General features: G+C 41.4%; 1 protein-coding gene across 1 annotated transcript; it reads left to right on the top strand.

Annotated features, from left to right (window-relative positions):
* The first annotated feature begins 1638 nt into the window (after nt 1-1638).
* On the top strand, nt 1639-10704 carry RBBP7 (RB binding protein 7, chromatin remodeling factor). Its single transcript, XM_053936377.1, has 12 exons — nt 1639-1849; nt 2114-2258; nt 4045-4187; nt 4642-4815; nt 5126-5241; nt 5790-5950; nt 6862-6988; nt 7078-7155; nt 7723-7799; nt 8715-8772; nt 9287-9397; nt 10177-10704. The coding sequence occupies exons 1-12, from the start codon at nt 1834-1836 to the stop codon at nt 10243-10245; spliced, it is 1275 nt and encodes a 424-aa protein (XP_053792352.1). The 5' UTR covers nt 1639-1833; the 3' UTR covers nt 10246-10704.
* Nucleotides 10705-16981: the final 6277 nt, after the last annotated feature.

Genomic DNA, 16981 nt, shown 5'->3' on the forward strand with positions numbered 1-16981 from the left:
CAAAAGATTTCTGTTTTTTAACACGCTGGTCAGAAAAGCAATGGTTTATTAGGGAAAGCTTCCAGTTGGAAGAGCTGGCTGCCTTCCTCAATCTTATTCCCTGATTCCCATGCTGCAACCTTTGGCTGCTTGTTAAGAGCCTCAGAGTCTCCTGCCTTTTCTAGACATAAACATTTTCCAGAAATGGATTCCTTGTTTGAAAAACTGGTGTCCAGACCCTAGAAGGCTCAGTCCATGAAGAGTGTTCTCACAGAGGGGAAATTAAAATGAAATGCCAGCTATTATTTGTCTGTTTCCCTCTCTCTCCTGCCACCATCCATAGCTGAGCACAGTGAGCTCCACTTCAGAGTTGATTTCTTTCCCTTCTGGGACTCCAGGCATATAAGCCTTAGTGATACAGGATTCATCTCTCTGAGTTTAACACTGAAGCAAGGATTCATTTTAAGACTGTAATTTACAACATCGCAAGAAAACACATGCTATTTGGAGAAAAAAGTTCCTTTGAATCTTTAAGGGCATTTGGGAGAATCTAACCTCATTCTTAACTGCCTCTATTTCCATTATTTTTCTGTTATTAGCTGCCAGAAAGATCTACCCTCGTTAAGGCAAGCACTGTTAATTTAAGCTGAAATGAAAGCAGTTAAATTAAATCATAGAATCTTAGAATGGTTCGAGTTGGAAGGGACCTTAAAGATCATATAGTTACAATGCCCCTGACCAGGGCACAGACACCTTCCACAAGACCAGGTTGCTCAGTGCTCCATCCAACTGGCCCTAAACAATCTTTTGTCTACTCATAGCTGAAAGGAGAGATCAGCAAGGCTGGACAGGCATGGTGGTAAGGCTGTATGTTTGATTTGGATGGTGGCAGGGCCGTATGTTTGATTTGTACATGGCTGCTTAAACAAAGCCATGCCACTTGCCAGGGTATGAGACACCACCACTGACCCCATTAGAGAGTGACAGAATTTAAAACTCTGGTAACACTGACTGATCCTATGTGTCTGACAGTTCAGTAATGCAGTTCAGTGCCTTCCATGCCAAAACTGCAACTAAAATAGTTCAAACAAACATTTCTTCTAGAAAAAATGAAGCAATATTCAGCACCATTGCTGAAAAAATAGTAACTATTCAGCTGTGGCCACTGTAACCATTCTTACTTACAGATTTATTTACCTGGTCTAGTGGAGGGCATCCCAGTCCAACAGGGTAGTTGGAATGAGTTGATCTTTAAGGTCCCTTCCAACCCAAACCAGTCTATGATTCAATAATTCTATAATTTCTAGTTGCGAAGGGGGATTAATATCCACGTTTTTAATGTGATTTAGGGCTCATTAGATAAGACACACTTAATAGAGCTGTCCTCGGGGGCGCTGCTTTACCTATAGCCCCATCTCGCGGCCACAGCGCAGCGCGGCCGCCTCCACCTTCCCCGGCTCCGCCTCACCTTCCCCGGCTCCGCCTCACCTTCCCCGGCTCCGCCTCGCCTTCCCCGGCTCCGCCTCGCCTTCCCCCGGCCCCGCCTCGCCTTCCCCCGGCCCCGCCTCGCCTTCCCCGGCCCCGCCTCGCCTTCCCCCACCTCCACCTTCCCCGGCTCCGCCTCGCCTTCCCCCGGCCCCGCCTCGCCTTCCTCCGCCTCCGCCTTCCCCCGGCCCCGCCTCGCCCGCTCCGCTCCCCTCGAGCCCAGCAGCCTTTTCGGGGCCGGGGGTCCTCCCCGCGGCACCTTCCCCTCTTCTCTCTCCTGCCCGCCTTTCCAGAGGCTCCTGTGCGCTCTCCCTCCCTACTTTTCCCCTTTCTCGTCTCTTCCGTTTCTTTCTGCCCCCTCCGCCCGACATGGCGAGCAAGGACGGTAGGAGCCCCCCTCCCTCCCCTCTCCCCGGCCGGGCGGTGGGGTGTGAGGGTGCGTGTGCCCGGGGGTAGCGGAGCGGAGCTGGGGCGCTCCGGGATTCTGCGGGAGCTGGGAGCGGGGATGGCCGGCTGCAGTTGTCGTGCCGCCGGCCGCTCCCGAGGGCCCTGCGGGACCCCCGCTCCTGTCCCGTCCCCGCCCCGGTAGAGCCCCGCTCCGGCCCCCTTCACCCCCTCCACCCTCAGTTCATCCCTTCCCTTCCTGCAGTGCTGGAGGACACGGTGGAGGAGCGTGTCATCAGCGAGGAGTACAAGATTTGGAAGAAAAACACCCCCTTCTTGTACGACCTGGTGATGACACACGCCCTGGAGTGGCCCAGCCTCACGGTGCAGTGGCTGCCTGATGTGAGCAGGTGAGAGACGGGAAGGTGCCTTTCCTGTTAATCGTGTGTGCTGAGTATCGTGAGGATAAAAACCATGCAAGACGAGAGCAATTTGGGTTAGACTTCTCTTTGTTATCTTGCAGCGCTTTATTTTGCTTACAGGAAAAAGGTCACAAGTTGATACTTCACCGAAGTCTAGATTAGCCTAGCAGAAGGTGTTGTGAGGTGTGAACACAGAAATCTTTATCAGTTTATTTCTAAATAAGAGATCTAGTGCTCATCTACAGTTAATTCTGATTGACAAGTCTTATCTACTAAATCAGTTCATTCTTAAAGACTGATTTTCCTCATATGCACTATATATACTCTTCTGTCCAAGCTATTATATCTATAGTATAGTATAAGCTTGATATCTTTTAAGTCTGGACTTAATTAAGAGAATGTTCTAAAACTGGCTCTTTGTATTCTGGTTTTGTCCCTGGTTCATTGTTGAATTCACATGTTTAAATTTCCCATTCTTCCACATCCCCCTGAAAAAACTGTGGGCTCAGTTTAATTTCTTAAAGAATCATGAATGATACCTTCATTCTATCATGAAGATAGAATCTGTTCATGTGCCAACTACTGCAGAACTTAAATTGTTGCAGTAACAACTCAGGGCTCCACTGAGGTAGTGGACAAGGACTGGTGTAACGTGAATTTAGGTAGATCTTAAAATACCTTGTGTGTAAGCGTCATGCAGTTATCAGAGGATGGTCTCTTCTGTAAAGTGCCCCTTTACATATGGGATGTTTTACATGTTGGTTAGGTGATCACTTCATTTGGTGTACCAGAACCTTTGGGGGTGATGTTGAGAGATGTAAGCTAAATAGTCATGGCATGGAGAAAATGCAGCGGGGATTTGAGGGTGTGGAGCCCTTATGAGGAACACTTCTGCTTGCCTCGTATTTTGCAGATTGACTTAATGTTCAGTTTAAAACCTGGTATTTCCAATTATCCAGTGTCAAAATATGTAAGCCATTTAAGGCAAGGACTGCCTCTTTGTATGGCATCTGACATGATGGGACACCTTTTTCCTGATGCAAGTAAGTGCATGTGCATTGTGTTTCTTGTTTGGTTTTGTATTTCCCCCACCCCGCCCCCTCTACATTTGGAAGTGGTGTAGTAATACCTGTGGTAGTTTATGATTATCCAAATGATTCTGGATTGCTTAGATTCAGGAAACATAATTAGTTTGTGGCATTCAAGAATGCAGAGGTTGCTTGGTTTTTACTGCTCAAATTTGTCCTTTCAGAGATAAATGGCACCATCCATTCAGCTGTTCACTTTTAACTAAATGTTGCATTCAACCACCAGAAGAGAAATTTGATTCTAGTTCAGATAACTGGTAAAAGCTCCTAATAGAAGTAATAAAATAGGTTGTCACTTGTCTCTTCAGGATTTATGTTTTATGGAAAGGAGTATTGATTGTTTCCTAAATCCATACGGTGAGACTCCAGGGAAATTAGATCAAAGTAGGTATTGGTGTCTCCTTTAACTGCTGGGCAGACTGTAACTGTCCCTTTCAAGCCACAGTGGCAATGTTTACTGCCTTGTCTTGTCACTGGAGCCTTGCTGGTTGTGTCTTTGGTTTGCTCATGGCAGAATCGAGTTTGCTTTATTACACAAGCCTTTGCAACAAAGGGGAGGATCTCTTAGGGGGTGTCTCTTTTCTAGCTCCCTGAAGAAGTTTGCATCTTCAGGGTTATTGATGCAAGCTACAGAACTTCTGGAACTGAGCACGTAATTTTATTCCAACATTTATTATTCTAAACAGGCCAGAAGGAAAGGATTATGCTCTGCACTGGCTGATTTTGGGAACACACACGTCTGATGAGCAGAACCACCTGGTTGTTGCCAGAGTCCAGATTCCCAACAATGATCAGTTTGATGCTTTGAAGTCTGACAGTGAGAAAGGAGGTGGGTATGCAGCATTCTTAGGTTCTGTTTGAGCAGTATCATTACTGCTTTCAGTTGTTCTGATAATGATATTCTAACTGTCTGTTAAATACAAAAGTGGACAAATACTTACCAGTCCACACTAATTCTAGACAACTAAAAATAAGAACTTTTTGCTTCAGAAGAGCTTAGTTAACATTCATATGCAATCCCTACTAGAATTTCTACCAGCTCTCAGTTGTGGTAAAAACTGGTACACATCTACCTCAAATAAAAACCAAAGCTCTGAAAGAGGATTCTAAATATCAGAAGTGTTAATGCTGTTGTGTTATACGGTGTGAGTCTTTCCTAGTTTCTGCTTGTGTTTAATAAGGTGCTATCACTGTTTCTTGGAGTAGGGAAGATGCTGTGAAATGCTATTTCAGTAGTCTAAAATAATGGATGGGATAAACTGACATTTTTCTGACAACTGTAGAATTTGGTGGCTTTGGATCTGTGACTGGCAAAATTGAGATGGAAATTAAAATTAACCATGAGGGTGAAGTGAACCGTGCCCGTTACATGCCACAGAATCCCTGCATCATTGCGACAAAAACACCCTCTGCTGATGTGCTGGTGTTTGACTACACTAAACATCCTTCAAAACCAGGTGGGTCAGACTCCTTGGAGCTAAGCAAAATGCCTCTTGTCAAAGAGGGTTAAACTCATGTTTAACTGTGATTGGGAGAGAGTTGCTGGGCTCTGGGACCCAAAGGAGAAAGCCCATATCTTCAGTGACTTCTAACTTCCTGGTTATGCTCACTTTCATAAAAGAATCTTGGTAGAACCAGCACTCTCTGAAGAGGTTCATGTATGAAATATAATTATTTCAACAGAAACAAAGTTCTTTGGTGATAATGATGCTTCTATGGATTGATGTGTAAGGACATGCTAAATGAAAGGAATTTTCTGTCTTTCAGACCCAAGTGGAAAGTGTAATCCTGACCTTAGATTAAGAGGACACCAGAAAGAAGGCTATGGCTTATCATGGAACTCAAATTTGAGTGGACATCTTCTCAGTGCATCAGATGATCATGTAAAAACCACATCTTTTCCCCTGTAAAAAAAGCCCAACTCCTAATTTAAGCTGTAGTAGAAAATTTGAGAAAATCTGTCCTAGTGCAGCTGTGGATTGTTATGTGGGGAAGCTCTCACATATTGTAATTACATTTCTGATGGCTGTCAGTTTCCTTTAGGCTGTCATCAACCACGAGTTCTTTTTAAGGTTCTTGATGTAAGAACAGAATGTTTTTATAGTTGTCTGCTGGAAAAAGCCCTTTAAACTGGATTGGGTCAAGACCATAAATTAGTAAGACTCTCAAAGATGAATAACTAATAGCTTATAAATTTCTTCGTGAACTTTAAAAGTGTAAATTGCTTTTGTGACCTTCTAAATAATCCTTGAGACCTGAACTTGCAGAAAGGTGATTGATAGCTCATTTATGGCATAATAAGTGTTCTTTTTCAAAAGGAAAGAACTGCTTCAGGAATGTTGTCTCTTTATATGTAGAGTGTGATTGATTATTTATTTGAAAGATGATACAATCAGAGTCTGCATTTCAATAGAATGTGGCTTATTTACAGATGGTGTGTTTATGGGATGTAAATGCTGGACCCAAAGAGGGCAAGATTGTTGATGCAAAAGCCGTCTTTATGGGGCACTCTGCAGTAGTGGAAGATGTGGCATGGCACCCGCTCCATGAGTCTCTGTTTGGATCTGTGGCAGATGATCAGAAGCTTATGATGTAAGTTAGAGATTTTTGGGTAGGGCCTGCTGTGTCCTGCTGATGCCTTTTTTCAACCTAGAAGTGAAACTTTTGAGATGATCTTAGTATCTTTTGAGATAATCTTAGTATGGGAGGTAATATAAAAATAGATTTTTATTGGAGGCCTCCAGGGCAGTTATGGAAGAATGTCCACAAAAGCCCACTCCCCATGGGGGTGCATACAGTTTTATAAGTTTGTCAATTATGCTAATTTACTAAAAAAAGCACTAATTAGGAGGACAAGTGCTGATGCAATTACCCTCCAGGTCAAACCTCTTCTCTGGAGCACTTCCCTTGGTACTGGCTGTAGTTTGTTTATGAAAATATGTCTCCATGAGCTGTTTTCAACCTTGGTAGCCAGGGAGAACCAAGATAGGATAGGGGCCCTTAGAATATGTTTTGTCTTTCTGCCTAGGGAAAGGGCACAGAAAACTAACCACTAATGCAATAGGCTACAAATGTATGTGTAAAGAATACAGAGAATATATAAAAGAAAAAAAGGTAAAACCAAAACAGCATCACTGCCACTGGACCTAGCCTACAGCACTTGGATTAAATAAAGGTCTGAATTTTTGAGTGATTTCATGTAGCTCTTTATGGCAATCAGCTACAGTGATGGTGCAGATTCAGTGAAAACTATATGCCATTTAATGTGTTCACATCACTTGAAAAGAAGATGTAACTAATATGTATGTCAGCTTCATGGTGCAAGCCGTTCATGTACAACAGACACAAAATACTGAAGGTTTTGGAATGAAAGCTGTAACTTCAGAGTTGAGTTTAGTAATAAAAGCTGTAGTGAAAAAGAACTTCCTGTAAAACTTAAGTTTGTTTGCTTTCCCTCTTTCCTCCCTGCCCCCAACCCTTCCCCAAACCCTTCATTGCCACAGTTGGGATACAAGATCTAATACCACGTCCAAGCCGAGTCACTCAGTAGATGCTCACACAGCCGAGGTCAACTGTCTGTCCTTCAATCCTTACAGCGAGTTCATTCTGGCAACTGGCTCTGCTGACAAGGTTTTCACTTGTGTATACTTTACATTCCTGTGTAGTGCAGATGAAAGCCATTATAGTAAAACCAAATTCTTGTTGCTTGTGTCTCCCAGACGGTGGCTCTGTGGGATCTTCGAAACTTAAAGCTGAAACTCCATTCTTTTGAGTCTCATAAGGATGAGATTTTTCAGGTGGGTAAACTACTTACAACCTGTAGAAAAAACTCAAGAAGAATACTGACTTGGAGAAGAACGTGTAGATTTGTGTTCTTGCAATGCAGATAAATCTGTTGAACCAAAATTCACTATGTTGAGTTTGACAATTACAAACTGTACTGTGTAGTTTATTTCTGCCTTTCCCCACTTTGAAGCAAGTAGTCAACAACTTACTGCTAAAAAGATAATGGTTGTCACAAGTACCTTAAGTAGAAGGTTTCTCTAAAATAATGTGCTGTAGAGAGGATTTGGATTCAAACCTAATTTTGTGAACTTTGCCTATTTAATTAGGTGCAAGTAACAGTGATTTTTAGACAAATTGCATTAAATATGGTAAATCTGTAATAGTGAAATAATGTTGTCTGTTCAGTATGGGAAATCTTAAAGCTAAAGCTGTTTGTTTGAACTATTGAATATATCCTCTGTGCTGGAAGAAACTGATTTACAGAGTATTGTTAAAAAATCAGTGGCCAGGGTGCTGGTTATTCAGGATATGCTTTAGAAATCAGTAACTGCTCCACTGAAGTTGTTTCCTTTCAATAGGTTTACTGGTCTCCTCATAATGAAACCATTCTTGCTTCAAGCGGTACTGATCGTCGCCTTAACGTATGGGATCTAAGGTGAGGAACAGTTCCTTTCTGTTAGTGTCTGTGAACAGATGGTTAAAAAAAGGCTGCAGGCCTGCATTATTTGGCAGGTTTGATTTGTGCTGTTCTCTAGCTTTCCTTGCTTACCTCAGGCCTGGTCTTTTGGGTATAAATAGAAATAGCACAGTACATCTAAAGTTACTTCTCCACCACGATTTCTTGCTAATAGCATTGTTTTCTGTTGCCCACTTGTTGCCTAGATTCAAAAGACAAAACTTGCAACAGTGTTAAAGTGGTAGGATAAAAAGCAGTTCTCTAATGAAAGCTCTTAGCTGCAAAATTATGGCTATAAGTGTATGTGTGACAAAGGACTTCTGCAATTTTTAAAAGGTTGATTAATTAGTTTATCTAGAAGGTATATCCAATAGGAGATCAATTGGCCCAGTAAAACACCCTTGGGTCTGCCCCTTTGGAGTTGGTCTAGGGGTTTCTTTGCCCTATTTCTTGTAATGTCTCTCAGCTTCTGGTGGAAAACAAGATGTCCTTGTCAGAAATTCTGTTCTTAAGAATAAGACTAAACAGAATTTGAGGAATGTGTTAAAAAGGTTTAGCTAATTATTCTAAAATGTGAGTGAGGGCAGGAAAAGTACTAGAAATTATACAACTATATATAAAAAAATCTACAAAGCTACAAATATGAAAAAGGTTAAAAATCTTTAGGCATCACATCAGTAAGTGATTTTTACCTCCATGTGCTTCACAAGTTAAGATTCCAGTTCAGTAATGGCAGTGCCAGACAGTTGATATTTTATACCTAGTACTTATAGATACTTCACAGTGAGAAACATGAATTGCAAATATGGGTAACAAAGGCCAGGAACTGTTCAGTTAAGCTAACAGAGAATGCAATTGTCTTTTTAATGAAAAGTATAAACTACTTTCTTGCAGTAAAATTGGAGAAGAGCAGTCTGCAGAGGATGCAGAAGATGGGCCTCCTGAGCTGCTGGTACCCTTTTGTTCATGTTTCAGTGTGCTGACATGCTGTGTGGCAGTGAGATGTTTTGTCACACTGCTGCTAAAACTGCAGCTATTCATAAATCTTTTCACCTCCCTGGCTTCCAGTCTATTGCTTTAATTTGCTTCCTTTCTTCAGTTCTGAAGGTTTCCCCATTTCTTGTGTGACTCTGTAAGTACTCTTAGAGATAATCAGAATGATATATGGCTGGATTTCACAGCCCAGCCCTGTGTGAAGAGAGACCATTTTGAGGATGTCAGTTGTTGCTGTAATAATAGGAACTGTTATCTCAAATGCTTGCTGTCCCAGCAACTGCATCAGTGTCCATAAGTAACAAATGGAAGCACTTGAACACACACCTTCCTTATGTCTGTTGTGAATCTCTAGTAGCAGGTTTTTCTTTGGGTAGTTGTTAGCATGATGAATTAACTTAAGAATCCTGTGTTTAAACAGATTTATCTAGAGTTGAAATGGCTTACTGAAGATTGTGGGGTTTTTTTAACAGTTTATTCATGGAGGACACACTGCCAAAATTTCAGACTTCAGTTGGAATCCTAATGAGCCTTGGGTAATCTGTTCTGTATCAGAGGACAACATAATGCAGATATGGCAGATGGTGAGTGTCACAACAGCTCTTGAGTTACTCTGAAGCTTGTTGCATAAATGAAACTGAAAAGGACTAGCTTGTGCCTTCAAGGACTGAAAGTTGTCTGTGCCATTTACTTCTTGATCTAATCAAAAAGTGTAAGACTTTAAACAGAAAACCAAGATTAAAACCACTTGAATAAAAGCAACTTCTAGTTAATTCTTGATTCCAAGTTCTACATACTAATTAACATTAAGATTTATTTTTAACAAAGCAGTTGCAAACTTATATCCAGTATTAGCCAAGACTTACTCTTGCCCCCCTCTCCCCCATATGTTGGCTGTAAGGCAGGATGCCTTTTAAAACCCCTGTTAGTTCATATTACTTTACATTACAGGAAATTCATCAGCTGTCTTAGAAATGTGGAATAAAGTAATCTGGGAATAAATTGAGTTAAAAAACTCCAGGCTTAAATGTGTGTCACAGGCTTCATTTTTTAGTACCTGCTCTTGTTTAGACTGAGGTCAAAATAATTCCAAATAAAATGTTCATAATAGGGCTAGTGGTTAAGTGGCTACTGCTTTTGCTGTTGAAATGGAGCAATGCAAGAAGACAGCTGCCAAAACGTAACTACTGTGTACACATTTCTAAATTAGGCAGCCCTTTAAGAAAGGGCAAGGAGAAAATCCCTTCAAGGAGGGAATGATGGCTGTGCCACCTTGGTGTTATTGAGGATTTTTTCTGTACGAAGTGTAGAAGATTGTTTAAAAACAATTGTGTGTATCACCTATAATGTTCTGTGTCTTCAGGCAGAAAACATTTACAGTGATGAAGAACCAGATATAACAGCAGCTGAACTGGAAGCTCAAGGAATGTAACTTTTGTTCTTTAAGGAACTACTGGGAATGACATAGTAATATAATTTGACTACTCTATACATAAAATAAAGACCCCCAAAAAACCCCACAAAACCAAATACCAAACCAAAAAACAATCACTGGGCAGAAGCATTGCATCAAAACAAGAATATTCCTAACTGGATTAAGGAAAAACCTTGTATAATCAAGTGTCATGGGATACCCTTGGTTCTGTGGACACTTTGAACTGTATATTGTACAGCAATTAGCTTTAGAGAAAATAAGAATGACTTAATACCTATATGTATATTTTTAAATAAACTTAGTGTGTTCCTGTAAATAAAATGGTCAAATCCTCACTCTTCACACATAGAAACTGTATAAAAATCCCCCTTTATATTAATATGTAAAAAGAGCTTTTCACTTTTACACACCACTTTTGGATTGGTTTTGCATAAATAAAATCTATTTTAAAAAGTATTTGGTGTGTTTAATGTCCACTGGCACAAGTTCAATACCTTCTTGCGTTCAGTAATAGGAGAGAATTTAATTGCTGCCTGGTGATAAAGTTACGTATTTTTTAGTTTATGACTTAGCACACAGTTAAAAATCTGGGAATATTAGAGTTGTCTTCATACAAAAGAACATTGGAATACATAACTTGACTTCTTCACAAAGGGCATGGGTATAAGGAGGAGGTTTAGGGAATCCATGGGGAGAGCCAGTAGATCTCCTGTCAAGTTCAAGTACAAAGCTTCTTGTGTTTGGGTGATCAGTGGTTGGATTTTGTTTGTTTTTGTAGGTTTTATGTGTTAGTGTGTTGTTGGGGAGGAGGACGGGTTTGGGTGGTAAAAGCACTGTCCTTTTTAATTTTCTTAAGTGCCAGGATGCCAGTGCCCTCTCAGTGAATTGGTGTCACCTGTGTTTGGTTAGAGCCTTCCTGTTGCATTTTTTTACTTAAGTGAGGCAATTGAGTAGCTGTCTAAAATACATCAGTGTCTGAACAAATAATAGACACAGAGTTTGCTTCTAAACCTTGGATTTACTGAAAAGCTCAAGAATTTTGCCTGTATAGAAGCAAAATTTCTTCATATTTATCATGAATCTACAAACAGGTGATGGATTCTGTTGGGAGCTGTCAGACAAGTAGAGTTTATAGTTCTTAGCTACTCAAGACCTTAATTAAATTAATTGCTGGCTGTCCTGATCTTTCTGCTCAAGCTGAAAAAAAAAAGATGACAGTGGTGACTGATATTGAGGATGTGATACCTTGCTCTCCTCTCCACTGGAACAAGTTGGTAGACTGCTGGGCTCAAGCTGCATATCTGAAGCTGCCTGTGCTGGCTCTGGCTGGGATGGAGTGCTTGTCCATCCGAGCAGTCATGTGGTGCTGGGGACTGTGGTTTGGATTTATGGCTGGAATGCTGCTGATAAGGCAGCTGTGCTTTGGCACTTGCTGGGCAGTGCTTGCAGGCTGTGTAGGATGGGGGGAAGGGACATGAGCTGGGGAGGAGACACAGCTGGGACAGCTGACCCCAACTGGCCAAAGGGATATTCCTTACTTTAGGCCATGCTTAGCAATAAAATGGGTGGAGGAAGGTGAAGAGAGCCTTTCATGGTGACCATTGCTTGGATGGTGGCAGGGCATTGACCTGTGTCAGGGAGGGAGCAAGTGGTTAAATTCCCCCTCACCCACTTCTCAAACTCCTCCAGCTGTACCCAGGAGATTTTCTTCTTGTTCTCTCCCCCACCCTGCTGGGGAAGTGCAAGTGACAGCACATGATAAGCATTAAAAACTGAATTCAGAGGTGGTTTATGGTCAGGCCCTACATTCTTTTGGCAATCATTCTGACACACACAGCTCTTGAAAAGCAGGAAATGAAGATGTCAATGGCCCAGCTTTCTGGAAAAACAGAAATACTTCCCCGAGAGTATGGTGGTAGTTCCTCTTGGTACAGATAGAGCAGTGCTCTGCGACATGAGCCCTCCCTGCTGCTGGTCCTCTTCAGTGCTCACTTCAAGGAGACTTCCTGGCTGCTTGGCACCAACATGTAGAGTACAGCTCATCCCTAGAATTGGTGATTCCAGCTTTGTGTGTGAAGTATATTTGGGGTTGTTCACTACAGTCTTTTTACTGCCTCACTTACTGAATGGGAGAGGGAGAATGAAGTGTAGTAACTACACTGCTATTCTCCTTGCTTTTCTTATGCTACTTTTTCTTAATTCTCTGCCTGCTGTTACCAGGGCACCCCCCTGCTTTGTAGTCACTGGGTCACCATACACGGGCTCCTCTCTCCACACCTTTTTCAATAATGGTCCTGTTAAAGCGATGCAGATAGGTGCAAAAAAAGCTTGACTATTCCTCTGGAAGGCTGATATGCCGTTGGAGTTCAGCAGGCAGGTGACAAGTGGACAAGGATGTGCTAAACAGCATGAAGGGTCAAACCTGTCAAAGGATTCCTTGGCCACTGCTTTACTGACTATGCTTTGGTCCCGCTGGTGTTCTGGGTGTACAAACACTACAATGCCATGCACAGGAAATGGAAATGAATGCATTCTCTAAATATGGGTTTGGTTTGCCAAGCCCTCTGCCATGGGCAGGGACACCTTCCACTAGACCAGGTTGCTCGAAGCCCCATCCAACCTGTCCCTGAACACTTCCACAGATGAGGTTTCAAGATAAGGCATCCACAGCTTCTCTGGGCAACCTGTTACAGTACCTCACCATCCTCACAGTAAAGAATTTCTTCCTAATATCTAATGTAAATCTACCTTTTGGGGTTTAAACTCATTACTCATTATCACTCCATTCACTTGTGAAAATCCCTCTTTGACACCAACTGTGAAAAATTTGCCACTTCTTGATTTTCTTTACTGAAACGCTAAGAGCTCAGATCTGGTTCGGTAGGGATCACTGACTGGTGGTATCTTCAATGTCCCACAAGGCCCTACTTCCCTCTAGATCACAGCGGAGCAGCCACCTGGGGACTAGAGAAGCAGTCAGTGCCTGCTCTCTTACAGATGGAAGGATGAGATAATTAATAAGGGAACAAAATGAGAACATAGGCTCATTAACTATACCTACATTTCAAAGTGCAGCAGTAAATCCAACCTCTGCATTGCTTTTTCCCCAAGTCTGGATTGTCTTTCTCCAAGCCTGTGTTCACACAGCTTCCTTCAGTAGCAGCAACCTCACACCAATCTTTTTTAGGCAGCTCTAAGCCCAGTCCTGCAGCCACTATTGAGTTAGGAAAGTCTACATCTTATTAGCTAAGAGTGTTTTGTTACAGAGAATGCAGTGCTGGGACTGATACGGCTTTTAATTTGCAGGTAGTTTTTTTAAAAATATTTTTTTAATGCCTAAGCAGGATGTTTGTGAAGTGCTGGAAGATCATATTGAATTCTATTTAGCTGAATGCCATAAGATTTTGATTTTAAAATCTCTTGCCTCCCACAGGAACTAGGTAACTGCTTATGCACTGCTGTTTGGTAGTAGTAAATGTAATGGAAGTTAAAAAAAAAGAAGTAATACAGCAGTCAACCTGAACAATGGCTCCAGCAAGATACTTATTTATTGCATTAGACAAGAGTTTCTTTAGGTATACTTATGGAGTGTACTTAGTTCAGTGTGTTATTCCTGCAAATTCATATGTGCTGGAGAAAGGAAGCACCATCAGGCTTTCCATCCACTGGCCTTTCTTGTCAAGGGAACTGTGTACAGTTTTGAGACTTACCTTTTTTTTGTATTGGCTGTGTCCAGAACACTGGGTATAACAAAAACTATAGAAGGCAATCTAAAGTGGAAAACTATCCATTTACAGTGACTTCCTCAACACCTATGTATTTGAGGTAATTTTCCAGTATTTTTTGTCTCCAAGGTTTTCAGCCGACACTAAAGAAATCTAAATTCTTTTGTCTTTGTATTGAAATACAGCATGAATGACAGTGAAACTATAAACTGTATTTTAAACCAGCTGTTTTATTTCAACAGATATGTTTTCTGGAAGTTGAATGATAAACATCTTCAGCCAGACTCTTGTCAGACCACACCAGTACTTCTGGAGAGCAGCAGCCCTGTGGCAGAGTGCTCTTTTATTGCTAATAAAGCCAAGGACCACTACTATTGTGCATCACAAACTTTTGCTCCCACTCTTCTCTAAGAATGGGATGGTTTGCATCACCAATTCCTCTGAAGATAAACTTGACAGAAGTATATGTGAGGAGCTGCAAGGCATTAAATGTAACTGATACTGAAATATTTTGGAAGACTGGCAACTTATACAACAACAAACCTGAGAGTTTTCTGCATTTTGCTTCAGTGTGGCAAAAAGCAAGTTTGGGGTTTTACTTTACTGTGTATGAAGACTTGTATTTGCTTTTATTGTAAAATGCAAGACCCTTGAGAACATTAACTGTGTGATAACAGGTAACTTTTGCTATGTGGCCACACAGTTTATGCTATCAGCCATACTATACTTTATTGTCTTCCATGTGTAAGCAATGCCTCTTCACTTCAGCACTGAAACAGCTAAAGAAAGATGTGTAAACTCTCTACAGGGAACAAGTACTTCAGTCAAACACCCAGTTTCACCTGTTGCTTTTTGGCCACTGAGATGTTTGGTGGGGTAGATTCTTCATAATTCTTTGAACATGAGCTTCTGTCTTCTGAATTTCAAACTCAAAGCTTCCCCCACAGTTCAAGCAGAATCAAACACGGATAACAGAATGTTCTGAGAGTTCAACTATTCTTCCCCTTTAAAGGGCAATGGATCACTCTTTTAAAACATCAACAGTGCATGAAATCCGTATTCTGGAGAAAAGGGTTTGGAAAAGAGTCAGTAACCACCCAGCAGGAAACAGCAGATGCACAAAGCCAGCAAAAGCTTTGATGAAAAGGATTTATAAAACAGGCAGCATAACCAAGATCAAATAGTTTAATATGAATATAGGCATAAAGGGTAGAAACCAACTAAACAACTCCAACAAATTACACAGATTAAATACATTATCATCATGGACTTGGCAGAACTGAGGTAGTTATTTTGATGCTTAACACCAGAACTTAAATCTGGTGGAAGTGATAGTGAACTACATCAATATGGACTATTTGTCACATGGCTGTATTCAGATTAATTTTAAAAATGAAAGACCTAAGTTTATTTCCTCAGCTTGAAATATCACGAGATATAACAGGGTATTTAAATTTGTAAAGACTCTTAGGAGGTTACTTTCTTGAAGTAGAGCTGTAGGAGCAGTGTTCTTGGCATAGTCTGGAAATACACTAAGGCCTGTTTCAAGTGTCCCAGTCCATGAGACAAGTACAGCCCAGATCCCAGTTCAAACAAGAAGTCCAAAATAACATGCAACCCCAAAGCTAAAAGATAACAAACAGTTTTAAAGGAAATTAAAGTCTTCACGGGCACCACAGTATTCTTAAATCACTTAACAGTTTAGGCTCGATGGGTGCCAGAGTCAGCAAGGTCTGTAAAGGCTAGCACAGTTAGATGAGGCTGAGTTAGGCTGTTAGAAGGAAATACAACCTTCTTCAAGAAGAAATAGCTAAACAAGAAGAAAAAGGTGAAATTATCAAAATTTAAACGTAAAACTTAACCCCCAACCAAACAAAACCAAACCAGAAAGGAACAAAAAGTATCTGTGAGGAGTAACTTTCTAAAGGCCTAAAACCAACTATCTCTGACTACATCAAACACGCTTGCCTGAAGGGCTCAGAATGCAGCTGGGGAAAGAGGTTCTCCCCTCAGACTTACTCTTCACTAGACAAGTACAGCTCAAATGTGTGTGTGCATGTTTGCACGTGCATTAGCAGGAGAGACTTAGCACTTGATTAAAAAAAGGAAAAAGCCAAAATCCCCAGCTATTAACTGCGACCAAATTTCCCTCTAGCAAAAGCTTGCAAATCTGACCAGTTTTTGTAAGGAACTCAGGAAGACTGGGAAAATCCAAGGAAATAATACCAGATTTGACCTCTGTATCAGCATGCACAGGAAGGAGGGAAGGAGGTGTTTACACAGGAGAAGAGGCAGCACCTTTGAGGAGGCAAGTCTGAGATACAAAGGAATACTTTGAAGTAGAAGAAGAACAACTAAGACCAGACAGTGTGATTGGATTTCAAAATACTTGGTACAGCTCTAGAAAAGGCTCAGGGCTAGGACCTCTGTTGGTCACTTTTATACAACAGTACTGTCAAACAAGTTACATTTTTAAAATTAAAAAATTAGTACTATCTTCAAAGAGTCAGAGAGCATATGTTGTTGTAGAGCAATTCCAAATGCTACCTAGAAAAAAATAGACACAAAGGAAAACTGAACTCAAAACCAGTTCCAAAACAAAACCCAGTTTAGGGAAGTTGCCAAATATTAGAGTATATACCAAAAAAGGCAAATAGAACACTTTTCAGTATTAGGAAACTGGGAGGGAGTGTACATTAGGAACAAATGACCCCACAGAGTACAACAGAATGTGGAGCACTTGCTGAACTTACTAGGAAACCTTATTTTTTAGCATAAATCCCCACTTTTTTTACAGCTCACCCAACTGAACTATGATGGGTAAATTTTTGGAGAGAGAAGGCATGAGGAGAATTCGAAGCAGGCAGGGGCAGGTTCAGCCAGACTGCCTGCCCTTCATGGTCCAAGTGACTCTCACCTTAAGACACTCCAGGTGAGGTGAGCAGAGTGCAGCACCTACTCACCCCTTGCCCTGGACTGCTCCCACCAGATACCATCAGGAATGTGCA

This window comes from Vidua chalybeata, chromosome 2, assembly GCF_026979565.1.
Source record: "Vidua chalybeata isolate OUT-0048 chromosome 2, bVidCha1 merged haplotype, whole genome shotgun sequence".
Classification (NCBI taxonomy): Eukaryota; Metazoa; Chordata; class Aves; order Passeriformes; family Viduidae; genus Vidua; species Vidua chalybeata.